This window comes from Ranitomeya imitator, chromosome 3 (genome assembly GCF_032444005.1).
Source record: "Ranitomeya imitator isolate aRanImi1 chromosome 3, aRanImi1.pri, whole genome shotgun sequence".
Taxonomy (NCBI): Eukaryota; Metazoa; Chordata; class Amphibia; order Anura; family Dendrobatidae; genus Ranitomeya; species Ranitomeya imitator.
The window spans coordinates 782,738,197-782,759,681 of NC_091284.1; the positions used below are offsets into that span (position 1 = coordinate 782,738,197).

General features: G+C 44.9%; 1 protein-coding gene across 1 annotated transcript in view; it reads right to left on the reverse strand.

The window, feature by feature from the left end:
• CWF19L2 (CWF19 like cell cycle control factor 2) overlaps window positions 1-21,485 on the reverse strand; it is a 198,483-nt gene that overhangs the window by 20,752 nt on the left and 156,246 nt on the right. Inside the window, exons 14-16 of the mRNA XM_069759126.1 lie at window positions 16,298-16,414; window positions 15,667-15,822; window positions 5,046-5,126 (exon numbers count right to left, since the gene is read on the reverse strand). Coding sequence (XP_069615227.1) covers window positions 5,046-5,126; window positions 15,667-15,822; window positions 16,298-16,414 — 354 coding nt within the window. The remainder of the gene's footprint in view (window positions 1-5,045; window positions 5,127-15,666; window positions 15,823-16,297; window positions 16,415-21,485) is intronic.

Sequence of the window (21,485 nt, forward strand, 5' to 3'; positions counted from 1 at the left end):
TTTTTTTGTTAGGGAGTTATAAGGGTTAAAAGTTGACCAGCAATTTCTCATTTTTACAACACCATTTTTTTTCTTTAGGGACCACATCTCATTTGAAGTCATTTTGAGGGGTCTATATGATAGAAAATAACCAAGTGTGACACCATTCTAAAAACTGCACCACTCAAGGTGCTCAAAACTGCATTCAAGAAGTTTATTAACCCTTCAGGGGTTTCACAGGAATTTTTGGAATGTTTAAATAAAAATGAATATTTAACTTTTTTTCACACAAAATGTATTTCAGCTCCAATTTGTTTTATTTTACCAAGGGTAACAGGATAAAATGGATGCCAAAAGTTGTTGTACAATCTGTCCTGAGTACGCCGATACCCCATATGTGGGGGTAAACCACTGTTTGGGCGCATGGCAGAGCTTGGAAGGAAAGGAGCGCCATTTGACTTTTCAATGCAAAATTGACAGGAATTGAGATGGGACGCCATGTTGCGTTTGGAGAGCCCCTCATGTGCCTAAACATTGAAATCCCCCACAAGTGACACCATTTTGGAAAGTAGACACCCTAAGGAACTTATCTAGATGTGTGGTGACCACTTTGACCCACCAAGTGCTTCACAGAAGTTTATAATTCAGAGCCGTAAAAATAAAAAATCATATTTTTTCACAAAAATGATATTTTCGCCCCCAATTTTTTAATTTTCCCAAGGGTAAGAGAAGAAATTAGACCACAAAAGTTGTTGTGAAATTTGTCTTGAGTGCGACGATACCCCATATGTGGGGGTAAACCACTTTTTGGGCGCATAGCAGAGCTCGGAAGGGAAGGAGCGCCATTTGATTTTTCAATGCAAAATTGACTGGAATTAAGATGGGACGCCATGTTGGTTTGGAGAGCCCCTGATGTGCCTAAACATTAAAATCCCCCACAAGTGACACCATTGTGGAAACTAGACCCACTAAGGAACTTATCTAGATGTGTTTTGAGAGCTTTGAACCCCCAAGTGTTTCACTACAGTTTATAACGCAAAGCCGTGAAATAAATTTTTTTTTTTTGCGCAAAAATTATTTTTTAGCCCCCAGTTTTGTATTTTCACAAGGGTAACAGAATAAATTGGACCCCAAACGTTGTTGTCCAATTTGTCCTGAGCACGCTGATACCCAATATGTGGGGGGGAACCACTGTTTGGGCGCATGGCAGAGCTTGGAAGGGAAGGAGCGCCATTTGGAATGCAGACTTAGATGGATTGGTCTGCAGGCGTCACGTTGCATTTGCAGAGCCCCTGATGTACCCAAACAGTACAACCCCCCCACAAGTGACCTCATATTGGAAACTAGACCTCCCAAGGAACTTATCTAGATGTGTTGTGAGAACTTTGAACCCCCAAGTGTTTCACTACAGTTTACAACGCAGAGCCGTGAAAATAAAAAATCCTTTTTTTTTCCCACAAAAATGATTTTTAGCCCCCCAAATTTTTATTTTCCCAAGGATAACAAGAGAACTTGGACCCAAAAAGTTGTTGTCCAATTTGTCTCGAGTACGCTGATACCGCATATGTTGGGGTAAACCCCTGTTTGGGCGCACGGGAGAGCTCGGAAGTGAAGGAGCACAGTTTTACTTTTTCAATGCAGAATTGGCTGGAATTGAGATCGGACGCCATGTCGCGTCTGGAGAGCCCCTGATGTGCCGAAACAGTGGAAACCCCCCAATTATAAATGAAACCCTAATCCAAACGCACCCCTAACCCTAATCCCAACTGCAACCCTAACCACACACCTAACCCTGACACACCCCTAATTCTAATCCCAACCGTAAATGTAATCCAAACCCTAACCCTAGCCTTAACCCTAACCCTAGCCCTAACCCTAACCCTAATGGGAAAATGGAAATAAATACATTTTTTTAATTTTATTACTTTTCCCTAAGGCTAGGTTTACATTGCGTTAGGGCAATCCGTTTAGCGCTAGCGGATTGCACTAACGCAATGTCTTTTTAGGTGTCGCGTTTAGTGGTTGCGTTAACGTTCCCGCTCTGGAAGATCGGGGATCGGACCTCGGGCGCGCCGCGGACGCTGCAAGCAGCGTCCGAGGCGCGCCACAAAAGAATGGCACATTGCTAGCGCGAGCCGAAAATGGCACGCTCTAGCGATGCGCTACACCCGAAAATCACATTGCTGTCAATGGGTGTGCTAACGGACCCGTTGCACGGCGTTAATTGCGACATTTTCGCCGTGCAACGCTGTCCGTTAGCGTTAACCCATTAACGCAATGTGAACCTAGCCTAACTAAGGGGGTGATGAAGGGGGGTTTGATTTACTTTTATAGCGTTTTTTATATCGGATTTTTATGATTGGCAGCTGTCACACACTAAAAGACGCTTTTTATAGCAAAAAAGTTTTTGCGTCTCCACATTTTGAGACCTATAATTTTTCCATATTTTGGTCCACAGAGTCATGTGAGGTCTTGTTTTTTGCGGGACGAGTTGACGTTTTTATTGGTAACATTTTCGGACACGTGACAGTTTTTGATCGCTTTTTATTCCGATTTTTTGTGAGGCAGAATGACCAAAAACCAGCTATTCATGAATTTCTTTTGGGGGAGGCGTTTATACCGTTCTACGTTTGGTAAAATTGATAAAGCAGTTTTATTCTTCGGGTCAGTACGATTACAGCGATACCTTATTTATATCATTTTTTTATGTTTTGGCGCTTTTATACGATAAAAGCTATTTTATAGAAAAAATAATTATTTTGGCATTGCTTTATTCTGAGGACTATAACTTTTTTATTTTTTTGGTTATGATGCTATATGGCAGCTTGTTTTTTGCGGGATAAGATGACGTTTTCAGCGGTACCATGGTTATTTATATCCGTCTTTTTGATCGCGTGTTATTCCACTTTTTGTTCGGCGGTATGATAATAAAGCGTTGTTTTTTGGCTCGTTTTTTTTTTTTTCTTACGCCATTCACTGAAGGGGTTAACTAGTGGGCCAGTTTTATAGGTTGAAATATAAAAACAACTAAGGGCGCTGCACAGAGGATTATTTCTTAATTTTCCTCCTGCTGCAAATAAACGGACACAACTACCAAAATGTCCGATATCAAGTGTAAAAACACAAACAACTATATATATATATATATATATGTATATTTGCGCTGGAGGTACCATTGGTTTTAAAAAACAGTTAGTAGAAAGGCTGTCTTCATAGAATGATATCCCTCGCACTATGTTCAGACAATTACCTTATTGGCATTTTGTTTTCCTTCATCCATCGTCCATTTACAGTCCCAGCGGTTACCAGGTGTTCACATATATGTACTCGTAACTGCGCTCTCCCAAACGTATGCGCAGCAGTAACTTTTCCAAAAAACGTGTGAGGAAAGGGTATTAAACCTGTCCCGGCCGGTGACAGTCACCCCTTACCTCACAAGCGATGCTTCCGGATCTTTCAGCGGTAAAGCCGCGCTTCCACAAACAACTTGTATGCTGCGCATACGTTTGGGAGAGCGCAGTTACGAGTACATATATGTGAACACCTGGTAACCGCTGGGACTGTATATGGACGATGGATGAAGGAAAACAAAATGCTAATAAGGTAATTGTCTGAACATAGTGCGAGGGATATCATTCTATGTAGACAGCCTTTCTACTAACTTTTTTAAAACCAATGGTACCTCCAGCGCAAATATACATATATATACAGTTTTATAGGTTGGGTCGTTACGGACGCGGCGATACTAAATATGTGTACTTTTATTTATTTATTTTTTTTTAGATAAAGAAATGTATTTATGGGAATAATTTTTTTTTTTTCTTCTTTATTTAGGATTTTTTTTTTTTTTTTTACACGTGTGGAAATTTTTTTTTTTACTCTTTCACTTTGTCCCAGGGGGGGACATCACAGATCACCGATCTGACAGTGTGCACAGCACTCTGTCAGATCGGTGATCTGACAAACAGCCGGGCAGGATTAGAGCTGCAGCTGCAGCCTGCTCCTGACCCGGAAGTGCTCCCTGCAGGACCCGGATGCAGCCCCGCGGCAATTTTGGATCCGGGGCCTGCAGGGAGAAGACGCTCGGTACACGGTGAGTACATCACCGTGTACCGATCGTCTCAGGGAAGCCCGCAGGGAGCCCCCTCCCTGCGCGATGCTTCCCTGCACCGCTGGCACACCGCGATCATCTTTGATCGCGGTGTGCCGGGGGTTAATGTGCCGGGAGCGGTCCGTGACCGCTCCTGGCACATAGTGCCGGATGTCAGCTGCGATAGGCAGCTGACACCCGGCCGCGATCGGCCGCGCTCCCCCCGTGAGCGCGGCCGATCGCTATGACGTACTATCCCGTCGGTGGGAATTAAGGCCCACCCCACCTCGACGGGATTGTGCGTCATATGGGATTAAGGGGTTAAAATTATAGACTGTTCATGTCTTTGTCAGTGGGCAAACTTACAAAATCAACAAGGGATCAAATACTTATTTCCTTCACGGTAAGTGCAGTACATCATAACCTTAGACAACGCAATGATGCAGCAGTGCAATTTTTCTCAAACAGAGGCACAGGGAACGTCTCTGATTTTGAAGATAAAGATGGGTAATGGCGATGAGGCAAGAGGTACCAGCTCACTTGTGCCAAAAATGGAAAGAGTCGCCTCTAGTAGCCTATTCCCTGCAGGTGTGAGCCAAGCTTAGGTCTAACTAATAGGGCATTTGGCCCAAAAGCTACTATGGCGTCCTGAAGGCCCAGCTCAACCCAGTGCCGATATGTGAGGACATTAATTGGGATTGATGGGAAGAGGGAGGTAGCAAAGAACTTAGTGGACGAACAAGGAAGGATTAGATGACTGGGGACCAAAATAATTATATACTGCTCATATATTATTGTGTCCTGGATGCGATTTTTATAGAGTGGGGCCCAACACTTGATATGGGACCCCAAAGTTACCCATTATACCCACTGCCTGGATCGTCCATGACTATGATAGCGTGACCCAATGAACCCTGCACATTAGGTCCATAGCGGACATTGCCGAGAAGATTAATAAGACCAGCAGGCTACTTACAGATCGCCGAACATCCTTTGTAGACAGGTCTATTAGCTTCTTATTCATAGACCATTCCTCGTCAGATTCAAGAATTGCTTTCTGTGTCAAAAAAAGAAAATCGTGGTTATTAAAGTGTAGAGTTAGAGAGGTATTCCCATCTCCAAGATTAGCGAATACCTCCAATTAGAAATGTAGTATAGTTCTTCTGATTTGCTGTGACTCTTTCCTCATGTGCAGGCATTGCAGGACCTTATGTATCCATGGTTACGACCACTGATATAGGGACAGTTAGCTAGTTGCTATTGGTCGAAACCATGGATATATAAGGTCCTGCAATGCCTGCGCATGAGGAAAGACATAACGAATCAGAAAAACTATACTACATTTCTAATTGGAGGCATTTGCTAATATTATTATTATTACACCTACTACATACTGGGATAGGACATTGGAGATGGGAATACCCCTTTAAGAATAGATCGATAAAAATAAAAAAAAATTAGCACTAAAATAAAAAAATATTATTTCAAAACTGTGATATCGATGGCTTATCATTAGTATAGGCTAGCAATATCTGATTACTATGCGGCCGGCCCATAGGACCGCTGCAGATAAGGAAAGGACAGGGCAGAGTGCCTTATATCGGACTGAGGTGGTGTCAGGAACACAGCTCATGGCACCCTGGTGCATGTAGGTGCCTAACAGCCCCATTTATAGGGTTAGGACTATCATATGGATTCTCAAGGACAATGCCTGCCGCACACTACTCTAGACTGCAAGGCCTGAGTATACACATAGGGAAAATCCTGCAGAAATTCCACCGCAAATCTGACCAGGAATCTGAAGCGGAAAATAGCACAGATTTTACTGCAGTTTTTCCAATGACGATTTAAAGGAAAAAATAAAAAATTAATAACTAAAACGATGAAAGGAAAAATGTAAATTCAATAGGAGAACAAACAGCACGCCGACCTACATCGGTTTCGCTTCTACAGAGGCTTTGTCAAGGATTCGTTTGGTCATTCCGTTGATTTTCCACTGTTGTGCACCATAAATGATATGAAAGAAGATTGATCGTCCGTGGGTGAGTGCCACGGACTCCTTTCTAACCTAATTGAAGAACACGATGTAGCTGGAGACCATTAACTAAGAGACCGAATGGGGATCGGGGGGGGGAAACAATCGGCCAAAGGATGCAGACAATTGGTAAGGGGAGTATATAGGTCTTCTCTTCTCATTTTATACGCACTATAAGCAGAAAGGAACATGTGGCTGAGGTTTGATATGTTGTCACCCACGTGTCTGTTACTGTGGATTTTCTAAGAACAAATCAGTGAGGAAAATCCAGAATCCTGCTGATTTCTTTGGTCGGTAGGCTCAGAAGTCACATAATATAAGCGCTACTGATGCAGGAAATGGGGCAACATGGGATATAACTTAACGCAAAAATATATCTTATTCAGACATTTTTATAATTTTTACACTTTTTATACCTTTTGTATTCCATCACAGGACACATGGTACGGTACGTTAATGGTTAGTACCGCTCATGTCATGAACATCCGCCATCATCTCACCTCAAGTCTATAAAAACCGGTAACAAGCGAGGTGGTAAAGGAGTGGGCACGAAGGCCAGCAAGTGTCAAGAGGAAATGTCATATCGGCTGGTTTTTGCCTAATGAAATCCCCCCCGGGCTCGGTGTCACTTCAGTGGATGCGTTTCCGGACACTCGGTGACAATTGCGTCTTCCGAGATCCATTTGCGATGTACTTCACCTCTGAGCACATGGAGGTGTGATTTATGTCTGCAATAACCTCCTAGAACCCTGGGATAATGAGTTTCTCTGGGGTCTGCGGGAAATCCCTCCATACGCGGAACCGGTCTCTGAATGAAAAGATGTGATCTTTACTCACATCACTTCAGGATTCCAGACGGGCAAGAGATGAACTTATTATGCTGGAGACTGGAAGATTATTCAGATATGGAACACAAAAGGTTCAACTATGGTTTTCTTTTTCATGTATCATTTCTATAAAACTGTACAAAACTAATCTATAATATAACGGTGGGAGCGTCACTCTGTCCGAAGCCTTTACAGACTGCGCAAACGCGACGCACCGCGCCTGCGCAGTCTGGACAAGAGTGACGCAGCCGAACTTACTTATCCGCCCCCCCACTATATCAGCCATGGGGGCTCCACAAACCTGTGTATCCCCCCTAATATAGCGGCCATGGGGGCTCCGTGCTCTGCAGCTCCGGTCAGGGTAGATGTAGAGCCCAGCGGAGCTCTAGGACCTTCGATGATGTCACCAGCATGTGACCAGTGATGCGAGTGGGCGGAGTTAGCCCTCGCTGTGCTGGCTGCAGGGGTGCTGCATCCATTATAGCCAGCGCCGCACTCAGGCAGGCAGCACAGCCGCACTCAGGCAGGCAGCACAGCCGCACTCAGGCAGGCAGCACAGCCGCACTCAGGCAGGCAGCACAGCCGCACTCAGGCAGTAAGCACAGCCGCACTCAGGCAGTAAGCACAGCCGCACTCAGGCAGTAAGCACAGCCGCACTCAGGCAGTAAGCACAGCCGCACTCAGGCAGTAAGCACAGCCGCACTCAGGCAGTAAGCACAGCCGCACTCAGTGTTATGGCTGGCAATCAGGCAACACAGCGTGCAGTAATCAGCGCACATACAGAGATCTGGCAAAAACCCAAAACAATAGGACGAGCTCTGAGACGTGGAATCTCTGTAGACTGCAGTACCTGAACTGTCCTCACACAACTGGAAGCAGCAGTGGATTGCGCCTATCACTACCTATGCAACTCGGCACTGCCTGAGGAGCTGACTAGCCTGAAGATAGAAATACAAGCCTGACTTACCTCAGAGAAATACCCCAAAGGAATAGGCAGCCCCCACATATAATGACTGTTAGCAAGATGAAAAGACAAACGTAGGAATGAAATAGATTCAGCAAAGTGAGGCCCGATATTCTAGACAGAGCGAGGATAGCAAAGAGAACTATGCAGTCTACAAAAAACCCTAAAACGAAAACCACGCAAAGGGGCAAAAAGACCCACCGTGCCGAACTAACAGCACGGCGGTGCACCCCTTTGCTTCTCAGAGCTTCCAGCAAAAGAAAATAACAAGCTGGACAGAAAAAACAGAAAACAAACTAGAAGCACTTATCTAGCAGAGCAGCAGGCCCAAGGAAAGATGCAGTAGCTCAGATCCAACACTGGAACATTGACAAGGAGCAAGGAAGACAGACTCAGGTGGAGCTAAATAGCAAGGCAGCCAACGAGCTCACCAAAACACCTGAGGGAGGACGCCCAGAGACTGCAATACCACTTGTGACCACAGAATTCACAACAGTACCCCCCCCTTGAGGAGGGGTCACCGAACCCTCACCAGAATCCCCAGGCCGACCAGGATGAGCCACATGAAAGGCACGAACAAGATCTGGGGCATGGACATCAGAGGCAAAAACCCAGGAATTATCTTCCTGAGCATAACCCTTCCATTTGACCAGATACTGGAGTTTCCGTCTAGAGACACGAGAATCCAAAATCTTCTCCACAATATACTCCAATTCCCCCTCCACCAAAACAGGGGCAGGAGGCTCCACAGATGGAACCATAGGTGCCACGTATCTCCTCAACAACGACCTATGGAATACATTATGTATGGAAAAGGAGTCTGGGAGGGTCAGACGAAAAGACACCGGATTGAGAATCTCAGAAATCCTATACGGACCAATAAAACGAGGTTTAAATTTAGGAGAGGAAACCTTCATAGGTATATGACGAGAAGATAACCAAACCAGATCCCCAACACGAAGTCGGGGTCCCACACGGCGTCTGCGATTAGCGAAAAGCTGAGCCTTCTCCTGGGACAAGGTCAAATTGTCCACTACCTGAGTCCAGATCTGCTGCAACCTGTCCACCACATAATCCACACCAGGACAGTCCGAAGACTCAACCTGTCCTGAAGAGAAACGAGGATGGAACCCAGAATTGCAGAAAAATGGAGAGACCAAGGTAGCCGAGCTGGCCCGATTATTAAGGGCGAACTCAGCCAACGGCAAAAATGACACCCAATCATCCTGGTCAGCGGAAACAAAACATCTCAGATATGTTTCCAAGGTCTGATTGGTTCGTTCGGTCTGGCCATTAGTCTGAGGATGGAAGGCCGAGGAAAAAGATAGGTCAATGCCCATCCTACCACAAAAGGCTCGCCAGAACCTTGAGACAAACTGGGAACCTCTGTCAGAAACAATATTCTCAGGAATGCCATGTAAACGAACCACATGCTGGAAGAACAAAGGCACCAAATCAGAGGAGGAAGGCAATTTAACCAAGGGCACCAGATGGACCATTTTAGAAAAGCGATCACAGACCACCCAAATGACAGACATCTTTTGAGAAACGGGAAGGTCAGAAATGAAATCCATCGAAATATGTGTCCAAGGCCTCTTCGGGACCGGCAAGGGCAAAAGCAACCCACTGGCACGTGAACAGCAGGGCTTAGCCCTAGCACAAATTCCACAGGACTGCACAAAAGCACGCACATCCCGCGACAGAGACGGCCACCAAAAGGATCTAGCAACCAACTCCCTGGTACCAAAGATTCCTGGATGACCGGCCAGCACCGAACAATGAAGTTCAGAGATAACTTTACTAGTCCACCTATCAGGGACGAACAGTTTCTCGGCCGGACAACGATCAGGTTTATTAGCCTGAAATTTCTGCAACACTCTCCGCAAATCAGGGGAGATGGCAGACACAATGACTCCTTCCTTGAGGATACTCGCCGGCTCAGATAACCCCGGAGAGTCGGGCACAAAACTCCTAGACAGAGCATCTGCCTTCACATTTTTAGAGCCCGGAAGGTATGAAATCACAAAATCAAAACGAGCAAAAAATAACGACCAACGGGCCTGTCTAGGATTCAAGCGCTTGGCAGACTCAAGATAAGTAAGGTTCTTATGATCAGTCAAAACCACCACGCGATGCTTAGCACCCTCAAGCCAATGACGCCACTCCTCGAATGCCCACTTCATGGCCAGCAACTCTCGGTTGCCCACATCATAATTACGCTCAGCAGCAGAAAATTTCCTGGAAAAGAAAGCACATGGTTTGAACACTGAGCAACCAGAACCTCTCTGTGACAAAACCGCCCCTGCACCAATCTCAGAAGCATCAACCTCGACCTGGAACGGAAGAGAAACATCAGGTTGACACAACACAGGGGCACAGCAAAAACGACGCTTCAACTCCTGAAAAGCTTCCACGGCAGCAGAAGACCAATTAACCAAATCAGCACCCTTCTTGGTCAAATCGGTCAATGGTCTGGCAATGCTAGAAAAATTACAGATGAAGCGACGATAAAAATTAGCAAAGCCCAGGAATTTCTGCAAACTTTTTAGAGATGTCGGCTGAGTCCAATCCTGGATGGCCTGAACCTTAACCGGATCCATCTCGATAGTAGAAGGGGAAAAGATGAACCCCAAAAATGAAACTTTCTGCACACCGAAGAGACACTTTGATCCCTTCACAAACAAGGAATTAGCACGCAGTACCTGGAAAACCATTCTGACTTGCTTTACATGAGACTCCCAATCATCTGAGAAGATCAAAATGTCATCCAAGTAAACAATCAAGAATTTATCCAGATACTCACGAAAAATGTCATGCATAAAAGACTGAAAAACAGATGGAGCATTGGCAAGTCCGAACGGCATCACCAGATACTCAAAATGACCCTCGGGCGTATTAAATGCCGTTTTCCATTCATCTCCCTGCCTGATTCTCACCAGATTATACGCACCACGAAGATCAATCTTAGTAAACCAACTAGCCCCCTTAATCCGAGCAAACAAGTCAGAAATCAATGGCAAGGGATACTGAAACTTAACAGTGATCTTATTAAGAAGGCGGTAATCAATACACGGTCTTAGCGAACCATCCTTCTTGGCTACAAAAAAGAACCCTGCTCCCAATGGTGACGACGATGGGCGAATATGTCCCTTCTCCAGGGACTCCTTCACATAACTGCGCATAGCGGTGTGTTCAGGTACGGACAAATTAAATAAACGACCCTTAGGGAATTTACTACCAGGAATCAAATCGATAGCACAATCACAATTCCTATGCGGAGGAAGGGCATCAGACTTGGACTCTTCAAATACATCCTGAAAGTCCGACAAGAACTCTGGGATGTCAGAAGGAATGGATGACGAAATAGACAAAAATGGAACATCACCATGTACTCCCTGACAACCCCAGCTGGTTACCGACATAGAGTTCCAATCCAATACTGGATTATGGGTTTGTAGCCATGGCAACCCCAACACGACCACATCATGCAAATTATGCAGTACCAAAAAGCGAATAACTTCCTGATGTGCAGGAGCCATGCACATGGTCAGCTGGGCCCAGTACTGAGGCTTATTCTTGGCCAGAGGTGTAGCATCAATTCCTCTCAACGGAATAGGACACCGCAAAGGCTCCAAGAAAAATCCACAACGTTTAGCATAATCCAAATCCATCAGATTCAGGGCAGCGCCTGAATCCACAAACGCCATGACAGAATATGATGACAAAGAGCACATTAAGGTAATGGACAAAAGGAATTTGGACTGTACAGTACCAATAACGGCAGAGCTATCGAACCGCCTAGTGCGTTTAGGACAATTAGAAATAGCATGAGTAGAATCACCACAATAGAAACACAGTCTGTTCAGACGTCTGTGTTCGTGCCGTTCTACTTTAGTCATAGTCCTGTTGCACTGCATAGGCTCAGGCTTACTCTCAGACAATACCGCCAGATGGTGCACAGATTTACGCTCGCGCAAGCGACGACCGATCTGAATGGCCAAGGACATAGACTCATTCAAACCAGCAGGCATAGGAAATCCCACCATAACATCCTTAAGAGCTTCAGAGAGACCCTTTCTGAACAAAGCCGCTAGTGCAGATTCATTCCACAGAGTGAGTACTGACCATTTTCTAAATTTCTGACAATATAGTTCTACATCATCCTGACCCTGGCATAAAGCCAGCAGATTTTTCTCAGCTTGATCCACTGAATTAGGCTCATCGTAAAGCAATCCCAGCACCTGGAAAAATGCATCAATATTACTCAATGCAGAATCTCCTGGTGCAAGAGAAAACGCCCAGTCCTGTGGGTCGCCGCGCAAAAAAGAAATAATAATCAAAACCTGTTGAATAGGATTACCAGAAGAATGAGGTTTCAAGGCCAAAAATAGCTTACAATTATTTCTGAAGCTCAGGAACTTAGTTCTGTCACCAAAAAACAAATCAGGAATCGGAATTCTTGGTTCTAGCATCGATTTCTGATCAATAGTATCTTGAATCTTTTGTACATTTACAACGAGATTATCCATTGAGGAGCACAGAGCCTGAATATCCATGTCCACAGCTGTGTCCTGAAGCACTCTAATGTCTAGGGGAAAAAAAAGACTGAAGACAGAGCCAAGAAAAAAAAATGATGTCAGGATTTCTTTTTTCCCTCTATTGGAAATCATTGAATTGGCTCCTTGTACTGTTATGGCTGGCAATCAGGCAACACAGCGTGCAGTAATCAGCGCACATACAGAGATCTGGCAAAAACCCAAAACAATAGGACGAGCTCTGAGACGTGGAATCTCTGTAGACTGCAGTACCTGAACTGTCCTCACACAACTGGAAGCAGCAGTGGATTGCGCCTATCACTACCTATGCAACTCGGCACTGCCTGAGGAGCTGACTAGCCTGAAGATAGAAATACAAGCCTGACTTACCTCAGAGAAATACCCCAAAGGAATAGGCAGCCCCCACATATAATGACTGTTAGCAAGATGAAAAGACAAACGTAGGAATGAAATAGATTCAGCAAAGTGAGGCCCGATATTCTAGACAGAGCGAGGATAGCAAAGAGAACTATGCAGTCTACAAAAAACCCTAAAACGAAAACCACGCAAAGGGGCAAAAAGACCCACCGTGCCGAACTAACAGCACGGCGGTGCACCCCTTTGCTTCTCAGAGCTTCCAGCAAAAGAAAATAACAAGCTGGACAGAAAAAACAGAAAACAAACTAGAAGCACTTATCTAGCAGAGCAGCAGGCCCAAGGAAAGATGCAGTAGCTCAGATCCAACACTGGAACATTGACAAGGAGCAAGGAAGACAGACTCAGGTGGAGCTAAATAGCAAGGCAGCCAACGAGCTCACCAAAACACCTGAGGGAGGACGCCCAGAGACTGCAATACCACTTGTGACCACAGAATTCACAACAACTCAGGCAGTAAGCACAGCCGCACTCAGGCAGTAAGCACAGCCGCACTCAGGCAGTAAGCACAGCCGCACTCAGGCAGTAAGCACAGCCGCACTCAGGCAGTAAGCACAGCCGCACTCAGGCAGTAAGCACAGCCGCACTCAGGCAGTAAGCACAGCCGCACTCAGGCAGTAAGCACAGCCGCACTCAGGCAGTAAGCACAGCCGCACTCAGGCAGTAAGCACAGCCGCACTCAGGCAGTAAGCACAGCCGCACTCAGGCAGTAAGCACAGCCGCACTCAGGCAGTAAGCACAGCCGCACTCAGGCAGTAAGCACAGCCGCACTCAGGCAGTAAGCACAGCCGCACTCAGGCAATAAGCACAGCCGCACTCAGGCAGCACAGCCGGAGAGAGAAAGATGGGAGCAACATATGGCAGAATGGAAACAGGAACAGGCAGAATGGGTGCAGCACATTACAACGGAATGGGGGCACAGGATGCCAGAATGGTTGCGCAGGATGGGAACAGCACATGACAGGATGGGGGTGCAGGATGGAGCAGCACATGACAGGATGGAGACCATATACCAATATAAATGCTCGCCACCCGGGCGTAGAACGGGTTCAATAGCTAGTGCAAAATAATAGTGGATAGAATCTGGAAATTGAAGACTGCAAAAGGAGGCTTTGTTCACACAGGAATCATGGTTGTGGGGTTCGTTTACATTGCTTCTGATTAGCAGAATAGAGCGTGTTTAACAAAAAAAAAAACAAAAAAAAAAGAGAACACCAGAATCCTGATTGATATATATTATGTCAGCGAGATCTGTGTAGGAGAAGAATAGAAGCTATGACACAAGTGTATCTAGTAATACATGGAGAAGGGAGGAAGCGAAAAGGGGGCGAGGAGAGGAAAAGGGGGCGAGGAGAGGAAAAGGGGGCGAGGAGAGGAAAAGGGGGCGAGGAGAGGAAAAGGGGGCGAGGAGAGGAAAAGGGGGCGAGGAGAGGAAAAGGGGGCGAGGAGAGGAAAAGGGGGCGAGGAGAGGAAAAGGGGGCGAGGAGAGGAAAAGGGGGCGAGGAGAGGAAAAGGGGGCGAGGAGAGGAAAAGGGGGCGAGGAGAGGAAAAGGGGGCGAGGAGAGGAAAAGGGGGCGAGGAGAGGAAAAGGGGGCGAGGAGAGGAAAAGGGGGCGAGGAGAGGAAAAGGGGGCGAGGAGAGGAAAAGGGGGCGAGGAGAGGAAAAGGGGGCGAGGAGAGGAAAAGGGGGCGAGGAGAGGAAAAGGGGGCGAGGAGAGGAAAGGGGGGCGAGGAGAGGAAAGGGGGGCGAGGAGAGGAAAGGGGGGCGAGGAGAGGAAAAGGGGGCGAGGAGAGGAAAAGGGGGCGAGGAGAGGAAAAGGGGGCGAGGAGAGGAAAAGGGGGCGAGGAGAGGAAAAGGGGGCGAGGAGAGGAAAAGGGGGCGAGGAGAGGAAAAGGGGGCGAGGAGAGGAAAGGGGGGCGAGGAGAGGAAAGGGGGGCGAGGAGAGGAAAGGGGGGCGAGGAGAGGAAAAGGGGGCGAGGAGAGGAAAAGGGGGCGAGGAGAGGAAAAGGGGGCGAGGAGAGGAAAAGGGGGCGAGGAGAGGAAAAGGGGGCGAGGAGAGGAAAAGGGGGCGAGGAGAGGAAAAGGAGGCGAGGAGACAAAAAGGGGCGAGGGACACGAAAAGGGAGGGAAGGAGACGAAAAGGGGGGAGGAGAGGGAAAGGGGAGGAGACAAAAAGGGGGAGGAGACGAAAAGGCGGAAGAGACAAAAAGAGGGAGGTGACAAAAGGGGTGGAGGAGATGAAAAGGGGGGGGGGAGGTGACAAAAAAGGGAAGAGAAATCAAACACAAAAGAAGATGATAAGAGAACGGGAAAAAAGAGAAAAGAGAAGAAAGAGAAAAGACCCAGAAGATGGAAGAAGGAGGAGGAAGAATGGAAGAAGAAGAAAGAAGTTAAAATAATTTTCAGACTTGTGATTTATTTTGGAATATTGCTTTTACACTTCCCCATATATTCCAAGAGTCACAGACTAGAGAGGAGCGGAATATGCGAGAATGAAATGACAGCTATGCAGGACATGGGACACCTTGGAGACAAATTACCTAGTATTTTATTAGACATAATAATGTGTGACGAAATAGAAGTGATAGAACAAACAAGGTTGGCAAATCCATTCTTTCCCTGCTACATGCGGCCCTGAGTTCCAGCGTCTAGTTATATATTTTAATAAAGGTGGCGGTGATGTTGGGGAGGGGATTGGTTGGGTGGAACTGTACTGAAAAAATACTAGTAGATTTTAGACATATTTGTAAGAGTTGTAAGAGTAAATCTCTTAACTAATAAAATCTGTGAAGTTTACCCACCTTGAAATAAATGGGTGCCATATCTCCCACCTCCTTCGGCAGGGGAATACATTCATAGACCAGATGAAAGCGTTTTTTCAAGTTTATGTTCGTTTCCAGAAAGACGCAGTCCAGTCCGTTATCGGCAAACAGCCTGACTAATGTTTTACGGAACATCTAGAACGTGAAAGTCAAAAAACATTAATAGAGCCGTCTAGAAGGGAGCCAAAATACAAAAAAAATGCAAGGGTTTAAAGGGAATCTGTCAGCCATTTTTTTTTGCAATGTAATCTGAGAGCAGCATCATGTAGGGATTCCAGTGATGTGTTGCTTACTCGGCTGCTTGCTGTCATCTTGATGCAATCACTTTTCTCTGCTGCAGATCTAGCAGTGCTCTGAATGCTGAGCCCTGTATAACCCCTGATTGGCAGATTCATATGCACACTGTATATTGACAAAACACGCCAAGGTTATGGGACGTTGATCCAGGGAATCCAGAGTCCGAAATGAGTTTTTCCCTTAACGTTGGCCAATTGTCATCTGCCTCTCTGGGTTTTTTCTAGGAATATAGATACTTTATAGACTTGTTTTATTTTTATTTTTTTCAGCCTTGTCAATTAAGAATGAATGAAAATCGAGACTGCATCGTCACCTGAATTTCATTCCATATGTCTTCATCCAGAAGCGTCGCTGCAGTGTAGTGTTGTAAAGGAACGATCAGACAATGTCCCTCCGTGAGGGAAAGGTGGTTGGGAAGACACAAATATACCTAGGAGAAATAATCATAACAAAAAAATAAGAAAGTTGAAGGCCCAGCCGGTACAAATCCAGATGATGTGTCGTTTTAAAGGTCCAAAATGTGCTGCGAGATGCATAAAACTTTCAAACGAGACCTTTACGGGCCTTGAAGTATCTACTGGTTGTCGCTTGATAGGAGTCAAAACAAACTACTACATCACTGGCCCATCCAAGAAAGCGTTGCCTAGTCCTGCCCAAAGTCATGATGTCCCGTAACAATCAACACAGTCATCCAGCCGTAGGATTAAGACTATGTTCAGAGAGTGACTTCACTTTCCAAGACCAATATGCCAGGATTTGGTTAAGTCCCAACCGTGGTGAGTTTGCAGCCCAAGTTCCTGATATCATTTTTGGGTTATTTACCATGTTTGACTTACCGAAACATAGCGAGCTTTCCATGTTCCGAGATCTAACCAACCTCCTAATCTATGACCCGCAGACTTGTATCGGTTCAGACTCCTGTCTGGCCAACTATTGGCTTTAGGACCAACTGTTGGAGACTATCTGAAGACCCAAGTAGAGTGGGGGCATTTCAATGTTTAATCTACTTCTGATTCATTGGCCAATTAGAAGCCACTGAATTAATATATACTCTTTATAAACTAAGCTCTAATTTATATATGGTACCATCCAAGGCTAAAATGTACCCAACCGAGAAAAAAAAAACAAAAAACTACACAACATGAAAGGATCACCTCTGAATTAAAAACGGATGCACAATCCAGTTATTATATTTGTAGGTATTTCTTCCAAGGATAGTCCGATACGTAGCTATATTTAGATCCAATTTATGCATAAACTCACTCAGAAATGATTCATTCATTACCTATACATACTAATTATGGAGTGAAGCACTAGTCTAATTATTTTGCATTGCTACCTTAAGAACGAATCCAATATGACAATCCGTATACACAAATTCAATTGATGCATAAGGCTTATGTATTTAAAACATCACTCGACATGTTTCGCCACATGGAGAGGCTTCCTCAGGGGAACATTTTTTATTTTATTTTCAGAGGTACAATAAAAGTTAGGAAAAAAAAAAACCTGTGGCGCTCTGTGTACCTTAGAACAGTCCATTTTAACGGACTATTATTTTGGATTTGGCTTTGACCCATTGAGCACCAATCGATAGCCACAATATAACTGGCTTGGAAGCCAAATAGTTGAAGTTATACCTACGTTAACCGCCTATACTGCCACATTTAGTAGCGCCGATCCATTCTTTTCTAACTGTGTAATAAAAGTTACAGTAAGTTTTAACTTCAGATATCACATGTAAATAGTAAATGGGTCTACAAAGGGTATTTATTAGTTCAGTGACCCTTTACCAAAAGATTGGTGGGTGAGCTAGTCAGAAAAGTTTGTCAAAAAGTTTCACAAGTACATGTGTACACGGATGCTCCATTTAAAAGTAACCAAAAGGTAACATCACATATCTGTTAGCAAGTCCATTACTACATGTATGCATGGACCAGAAACCTTGGATAGAGCAGGTTTTTCTGATGTAACAGGAATAGTAAAAAATCAGCTTCCAATATGCAAAATAAATAGTAATGACTAATAAAAAGTAGTAATTACAGATTGGGGATTATACAGAGTATACAAAATATATACGATCAGCTCACTCACCAAGAGACGCGACACGTTTCATCACTGCTTCATCAGGAGTGAAATGCGTGTCGGATAGTATTTATGTACACATGTACTTGTGAAAGTTTGACAGACTTTTCTGACTAGCTCACCCACCAATCTTGAAGTTGCCTGCGTCTGTTTTTCAGGTGTTTGCTAAAAATTGTACTGTTTATATTATTTTTTTTGTATTCAGAATCTATTTTTTATCAACATATTGCTGTGTTTTGTTCCTGGCACACATTTTTCATTTTTGGGTAACGTGCGATGAAATAGAAAAACTTTCCTGGGTAACTGTGACGTGAATTGTTAAAATGAACCGATTTTGCAAAGTAAACTGACACTGTCAGGTTGGCATTATTAAACTGATTAAAATGATACCTAGGGTGAAGAAATCTGTCTTGTGGTTCTTGTGTAATCAGTGAGTTTTTCAGTTAATGAGATGCCCGTGCTTCGGGTTGGACTGTAGGCAGAGTTATCTTCCTGCTCTAAGCCAGAGAAACAAAGGAAAGACCTGTCCACAGGCCTGCCCGCCTACAAGACTGATTTCTTCACCCCAAGTATCATTTTAATCATTATAACAGCGGCAACAAGACAATGCCTGTAGTTTACTCAGCAAAACCCTCACTTTAAGGGTGAAGAATGACTATGCATCACAGGTTAGGCCTTGCCAAAACACAATAATGGTCTTCAAGGCTAGAAAACCTGTCATTCCTGCTACCAACTGGCCAAGGTCTTTGCCTAAATTTCATAAAGAGCGTAACGGAATGGAAATCTGATTGAACTCCATTGAAAACATGTCTTATAATAAGTCTATGGCTATATGAAGGGAAATGAGAGATCTGGATCCTTGAGCTTTGAAAACTGAGCTCTGCTATCAAATTTTGACCAAACTCAACTTTTAAAGAAAAATTCAACAACCGGTTTACTTGATTGTTTAAGGATTTCTTATTCAATTCGGACCTGTTAGTATATTTTTAGCACAAAGATTTGTTTGATTCGTTTCACCAAAGTGTTTAACATCACAGATAACCAACTGTGACGGATCGTACAGAGGAAGGGGTGTGTCGACTTCACCCACCTCTGGGGAGGGGAGAGAAGAACCCAGCAGGGATCAGCTCTATAGCGCCACCACTTGCCCCAGGCCAGTCAGGGAACTGCACCGAGGGCAAATAGGCTTCCCTTATAAGTACAAGTTATTGAGGCGTTCCCTTTGAGGGGGGATATTCATCACCAGTCCAGGCTGGGGATATATCTTTTATTACATTACTACATTACTTACTATATTACATACACACAGATATATACACACACACACACACACACACACATATACAGGTATACATATACAAAAGCAGATATACAGGTATAGTCAGGAGTGTAGAACATGGGTAGGTTACAGATAGATTGCAATTACCGTGTTATGTAGCATGTGACCACAGGGAGGCGCTGATGAATCACAGGTTCAGATCTTTGTTATATCATTCTCTGACCACATCAGCTAATGGGCCTCCTGCCAGAAAAGGACCGAGTCCAAAATGAGGAGCTGCCTATTTTCCCCTATGCTGCCTCCTCCCACACGCTGCGCCCGCCCCTGGGCTTGTGCAGCGTCTCTCCTCCCAAATCTGGAAGTATGGTTTTCTGTCCAGAACCGTGGATGCTCATAACTTTCCGCCCAAGGGTCTAACTAAGATGGCGGTGCCACTGGGTTCTGCTGGATTTTATCTGTGCAGGGAGACCAAATATGCCTACCCTATGTAATTCCTGGCAGCTATGCTTTATAACTCAATAACGCAGAGTTCTACAGGTGGCTGAAGGATACGGGCCTGTGGGGGAAGGAATGCCGATTCCGATTATGGGCTTGGCTAGGCTCAGAGATATTGCATTCTGTTATTATCGGTCATTTTCCAGATTCAATATCTCAGAGCCCTGCGTTGGTCTGGGATCTGTGGTGCACAGTCTGCTTGAGTCAAACAAAGGAATCCAGTTGGCTAGTGCTGCACAAGAATTCACACCTCTTTGATAATTGCGGAACTTGGTGCTGGGAGACACAGGGTCTATGGTCTTTCGCCCTCCCTGGAGAGAGCTTCAAAAGCCTATTTGCTTGGGCTAATTAAAGAAAAACATTGGTCTGCTCTGTCCAAGGAAGTGCCTTCCCTGGATAACGAGGTCCCATTGTATTTGACTTGCTTTTTGGCCTTAGGGAATGCCAAAGGTGGAGGCTGAGTTTGGAGCGAGTATCTTTGGGCCACTGCATCTGACAGGGCATTCCATCAGATATCAAAATGATATCAATTAGATATCATTTTCCCATATCTCACACCAACAAGTAAACTAGACGGGTCATGACAATACAGTATACGGTTGTTATCGCCACTCTATAAGGGGACTATTTCCAGGCCGGTGAGTCTATCAATATACAAGGTCATTGGACATGGTGTCAGTTTTCATCTTCCAGACGCCGTAGCCCGTGTACCCGATGCGGCATCCTGGTTGTATTGCTAGAGCTGAATTTCATTGTGCAGCAATTTGACGCTAACAGGATTCACTCCTTTGCGCAGAGCTACAAGCTAATCTTGCTGTAGCCTGATGGACAGAAGATGCCTCATCCTTCGCCTTTAGTACTTGGTAAATTACCTTTCATCTCGGTGTTTGGCGCATGATGCTTTTTGCAGCAATCAATGATCATATTTTATGCTTACAGATCGGATGACCTAACGTGAGGGAATGACTGTGGAAGGTCTCATGGTTTTTTTTTGGTCCTCCAGATAAGATTCTCCAACATTTTCCCATTTATTATCCCTTTCCGGACTCCCAGCACATTAATCACGCCGTACCATACGTTTCTGCCTGTCACCATTTCGCAGATCCTGGTGTCTCCTCCGTACTGTAAATTAACTGATCTGACCCCATCTCGTCTCCTCCACCTTGAAAGTAACCGGCAGTAATCAGCTTACCGTTCCTTCCGCATGGCTGTCTTCTTTCAATGGAAATTATTTATACAGAGCCATCAGTCGGGCGGTTTATTATCTGATGTAATTATAGTGGAGTCTTTAACGAAATGTATTCAGGGAGTTTTCCCTGGTTATGCAACCTCTGCACATAAGTAGTATATTCTAAGGAGATGGGTTATGTTCTGTGTAACTGATCATCGATAGTGAAACAGATCTCTTTCTAATCCTTTTTAGATTTTCTCAATGTTAATTTTGCATTTTCTGTACGGGATTCAAACAGCATATTTGCTTTCAAGAGAATCTATAACTAGGTTTTTGCTGCCCCATCTGAGAACAGCATAATGTAGGGACAGGGACTCCAATTCCAGTGATGTGTCACTTACTGGGCTGCTTGCTATAGTTTTGATATAACCCCTTTTTATCTGTTGCAGATGTACCAGTTCTTGGAAAGCC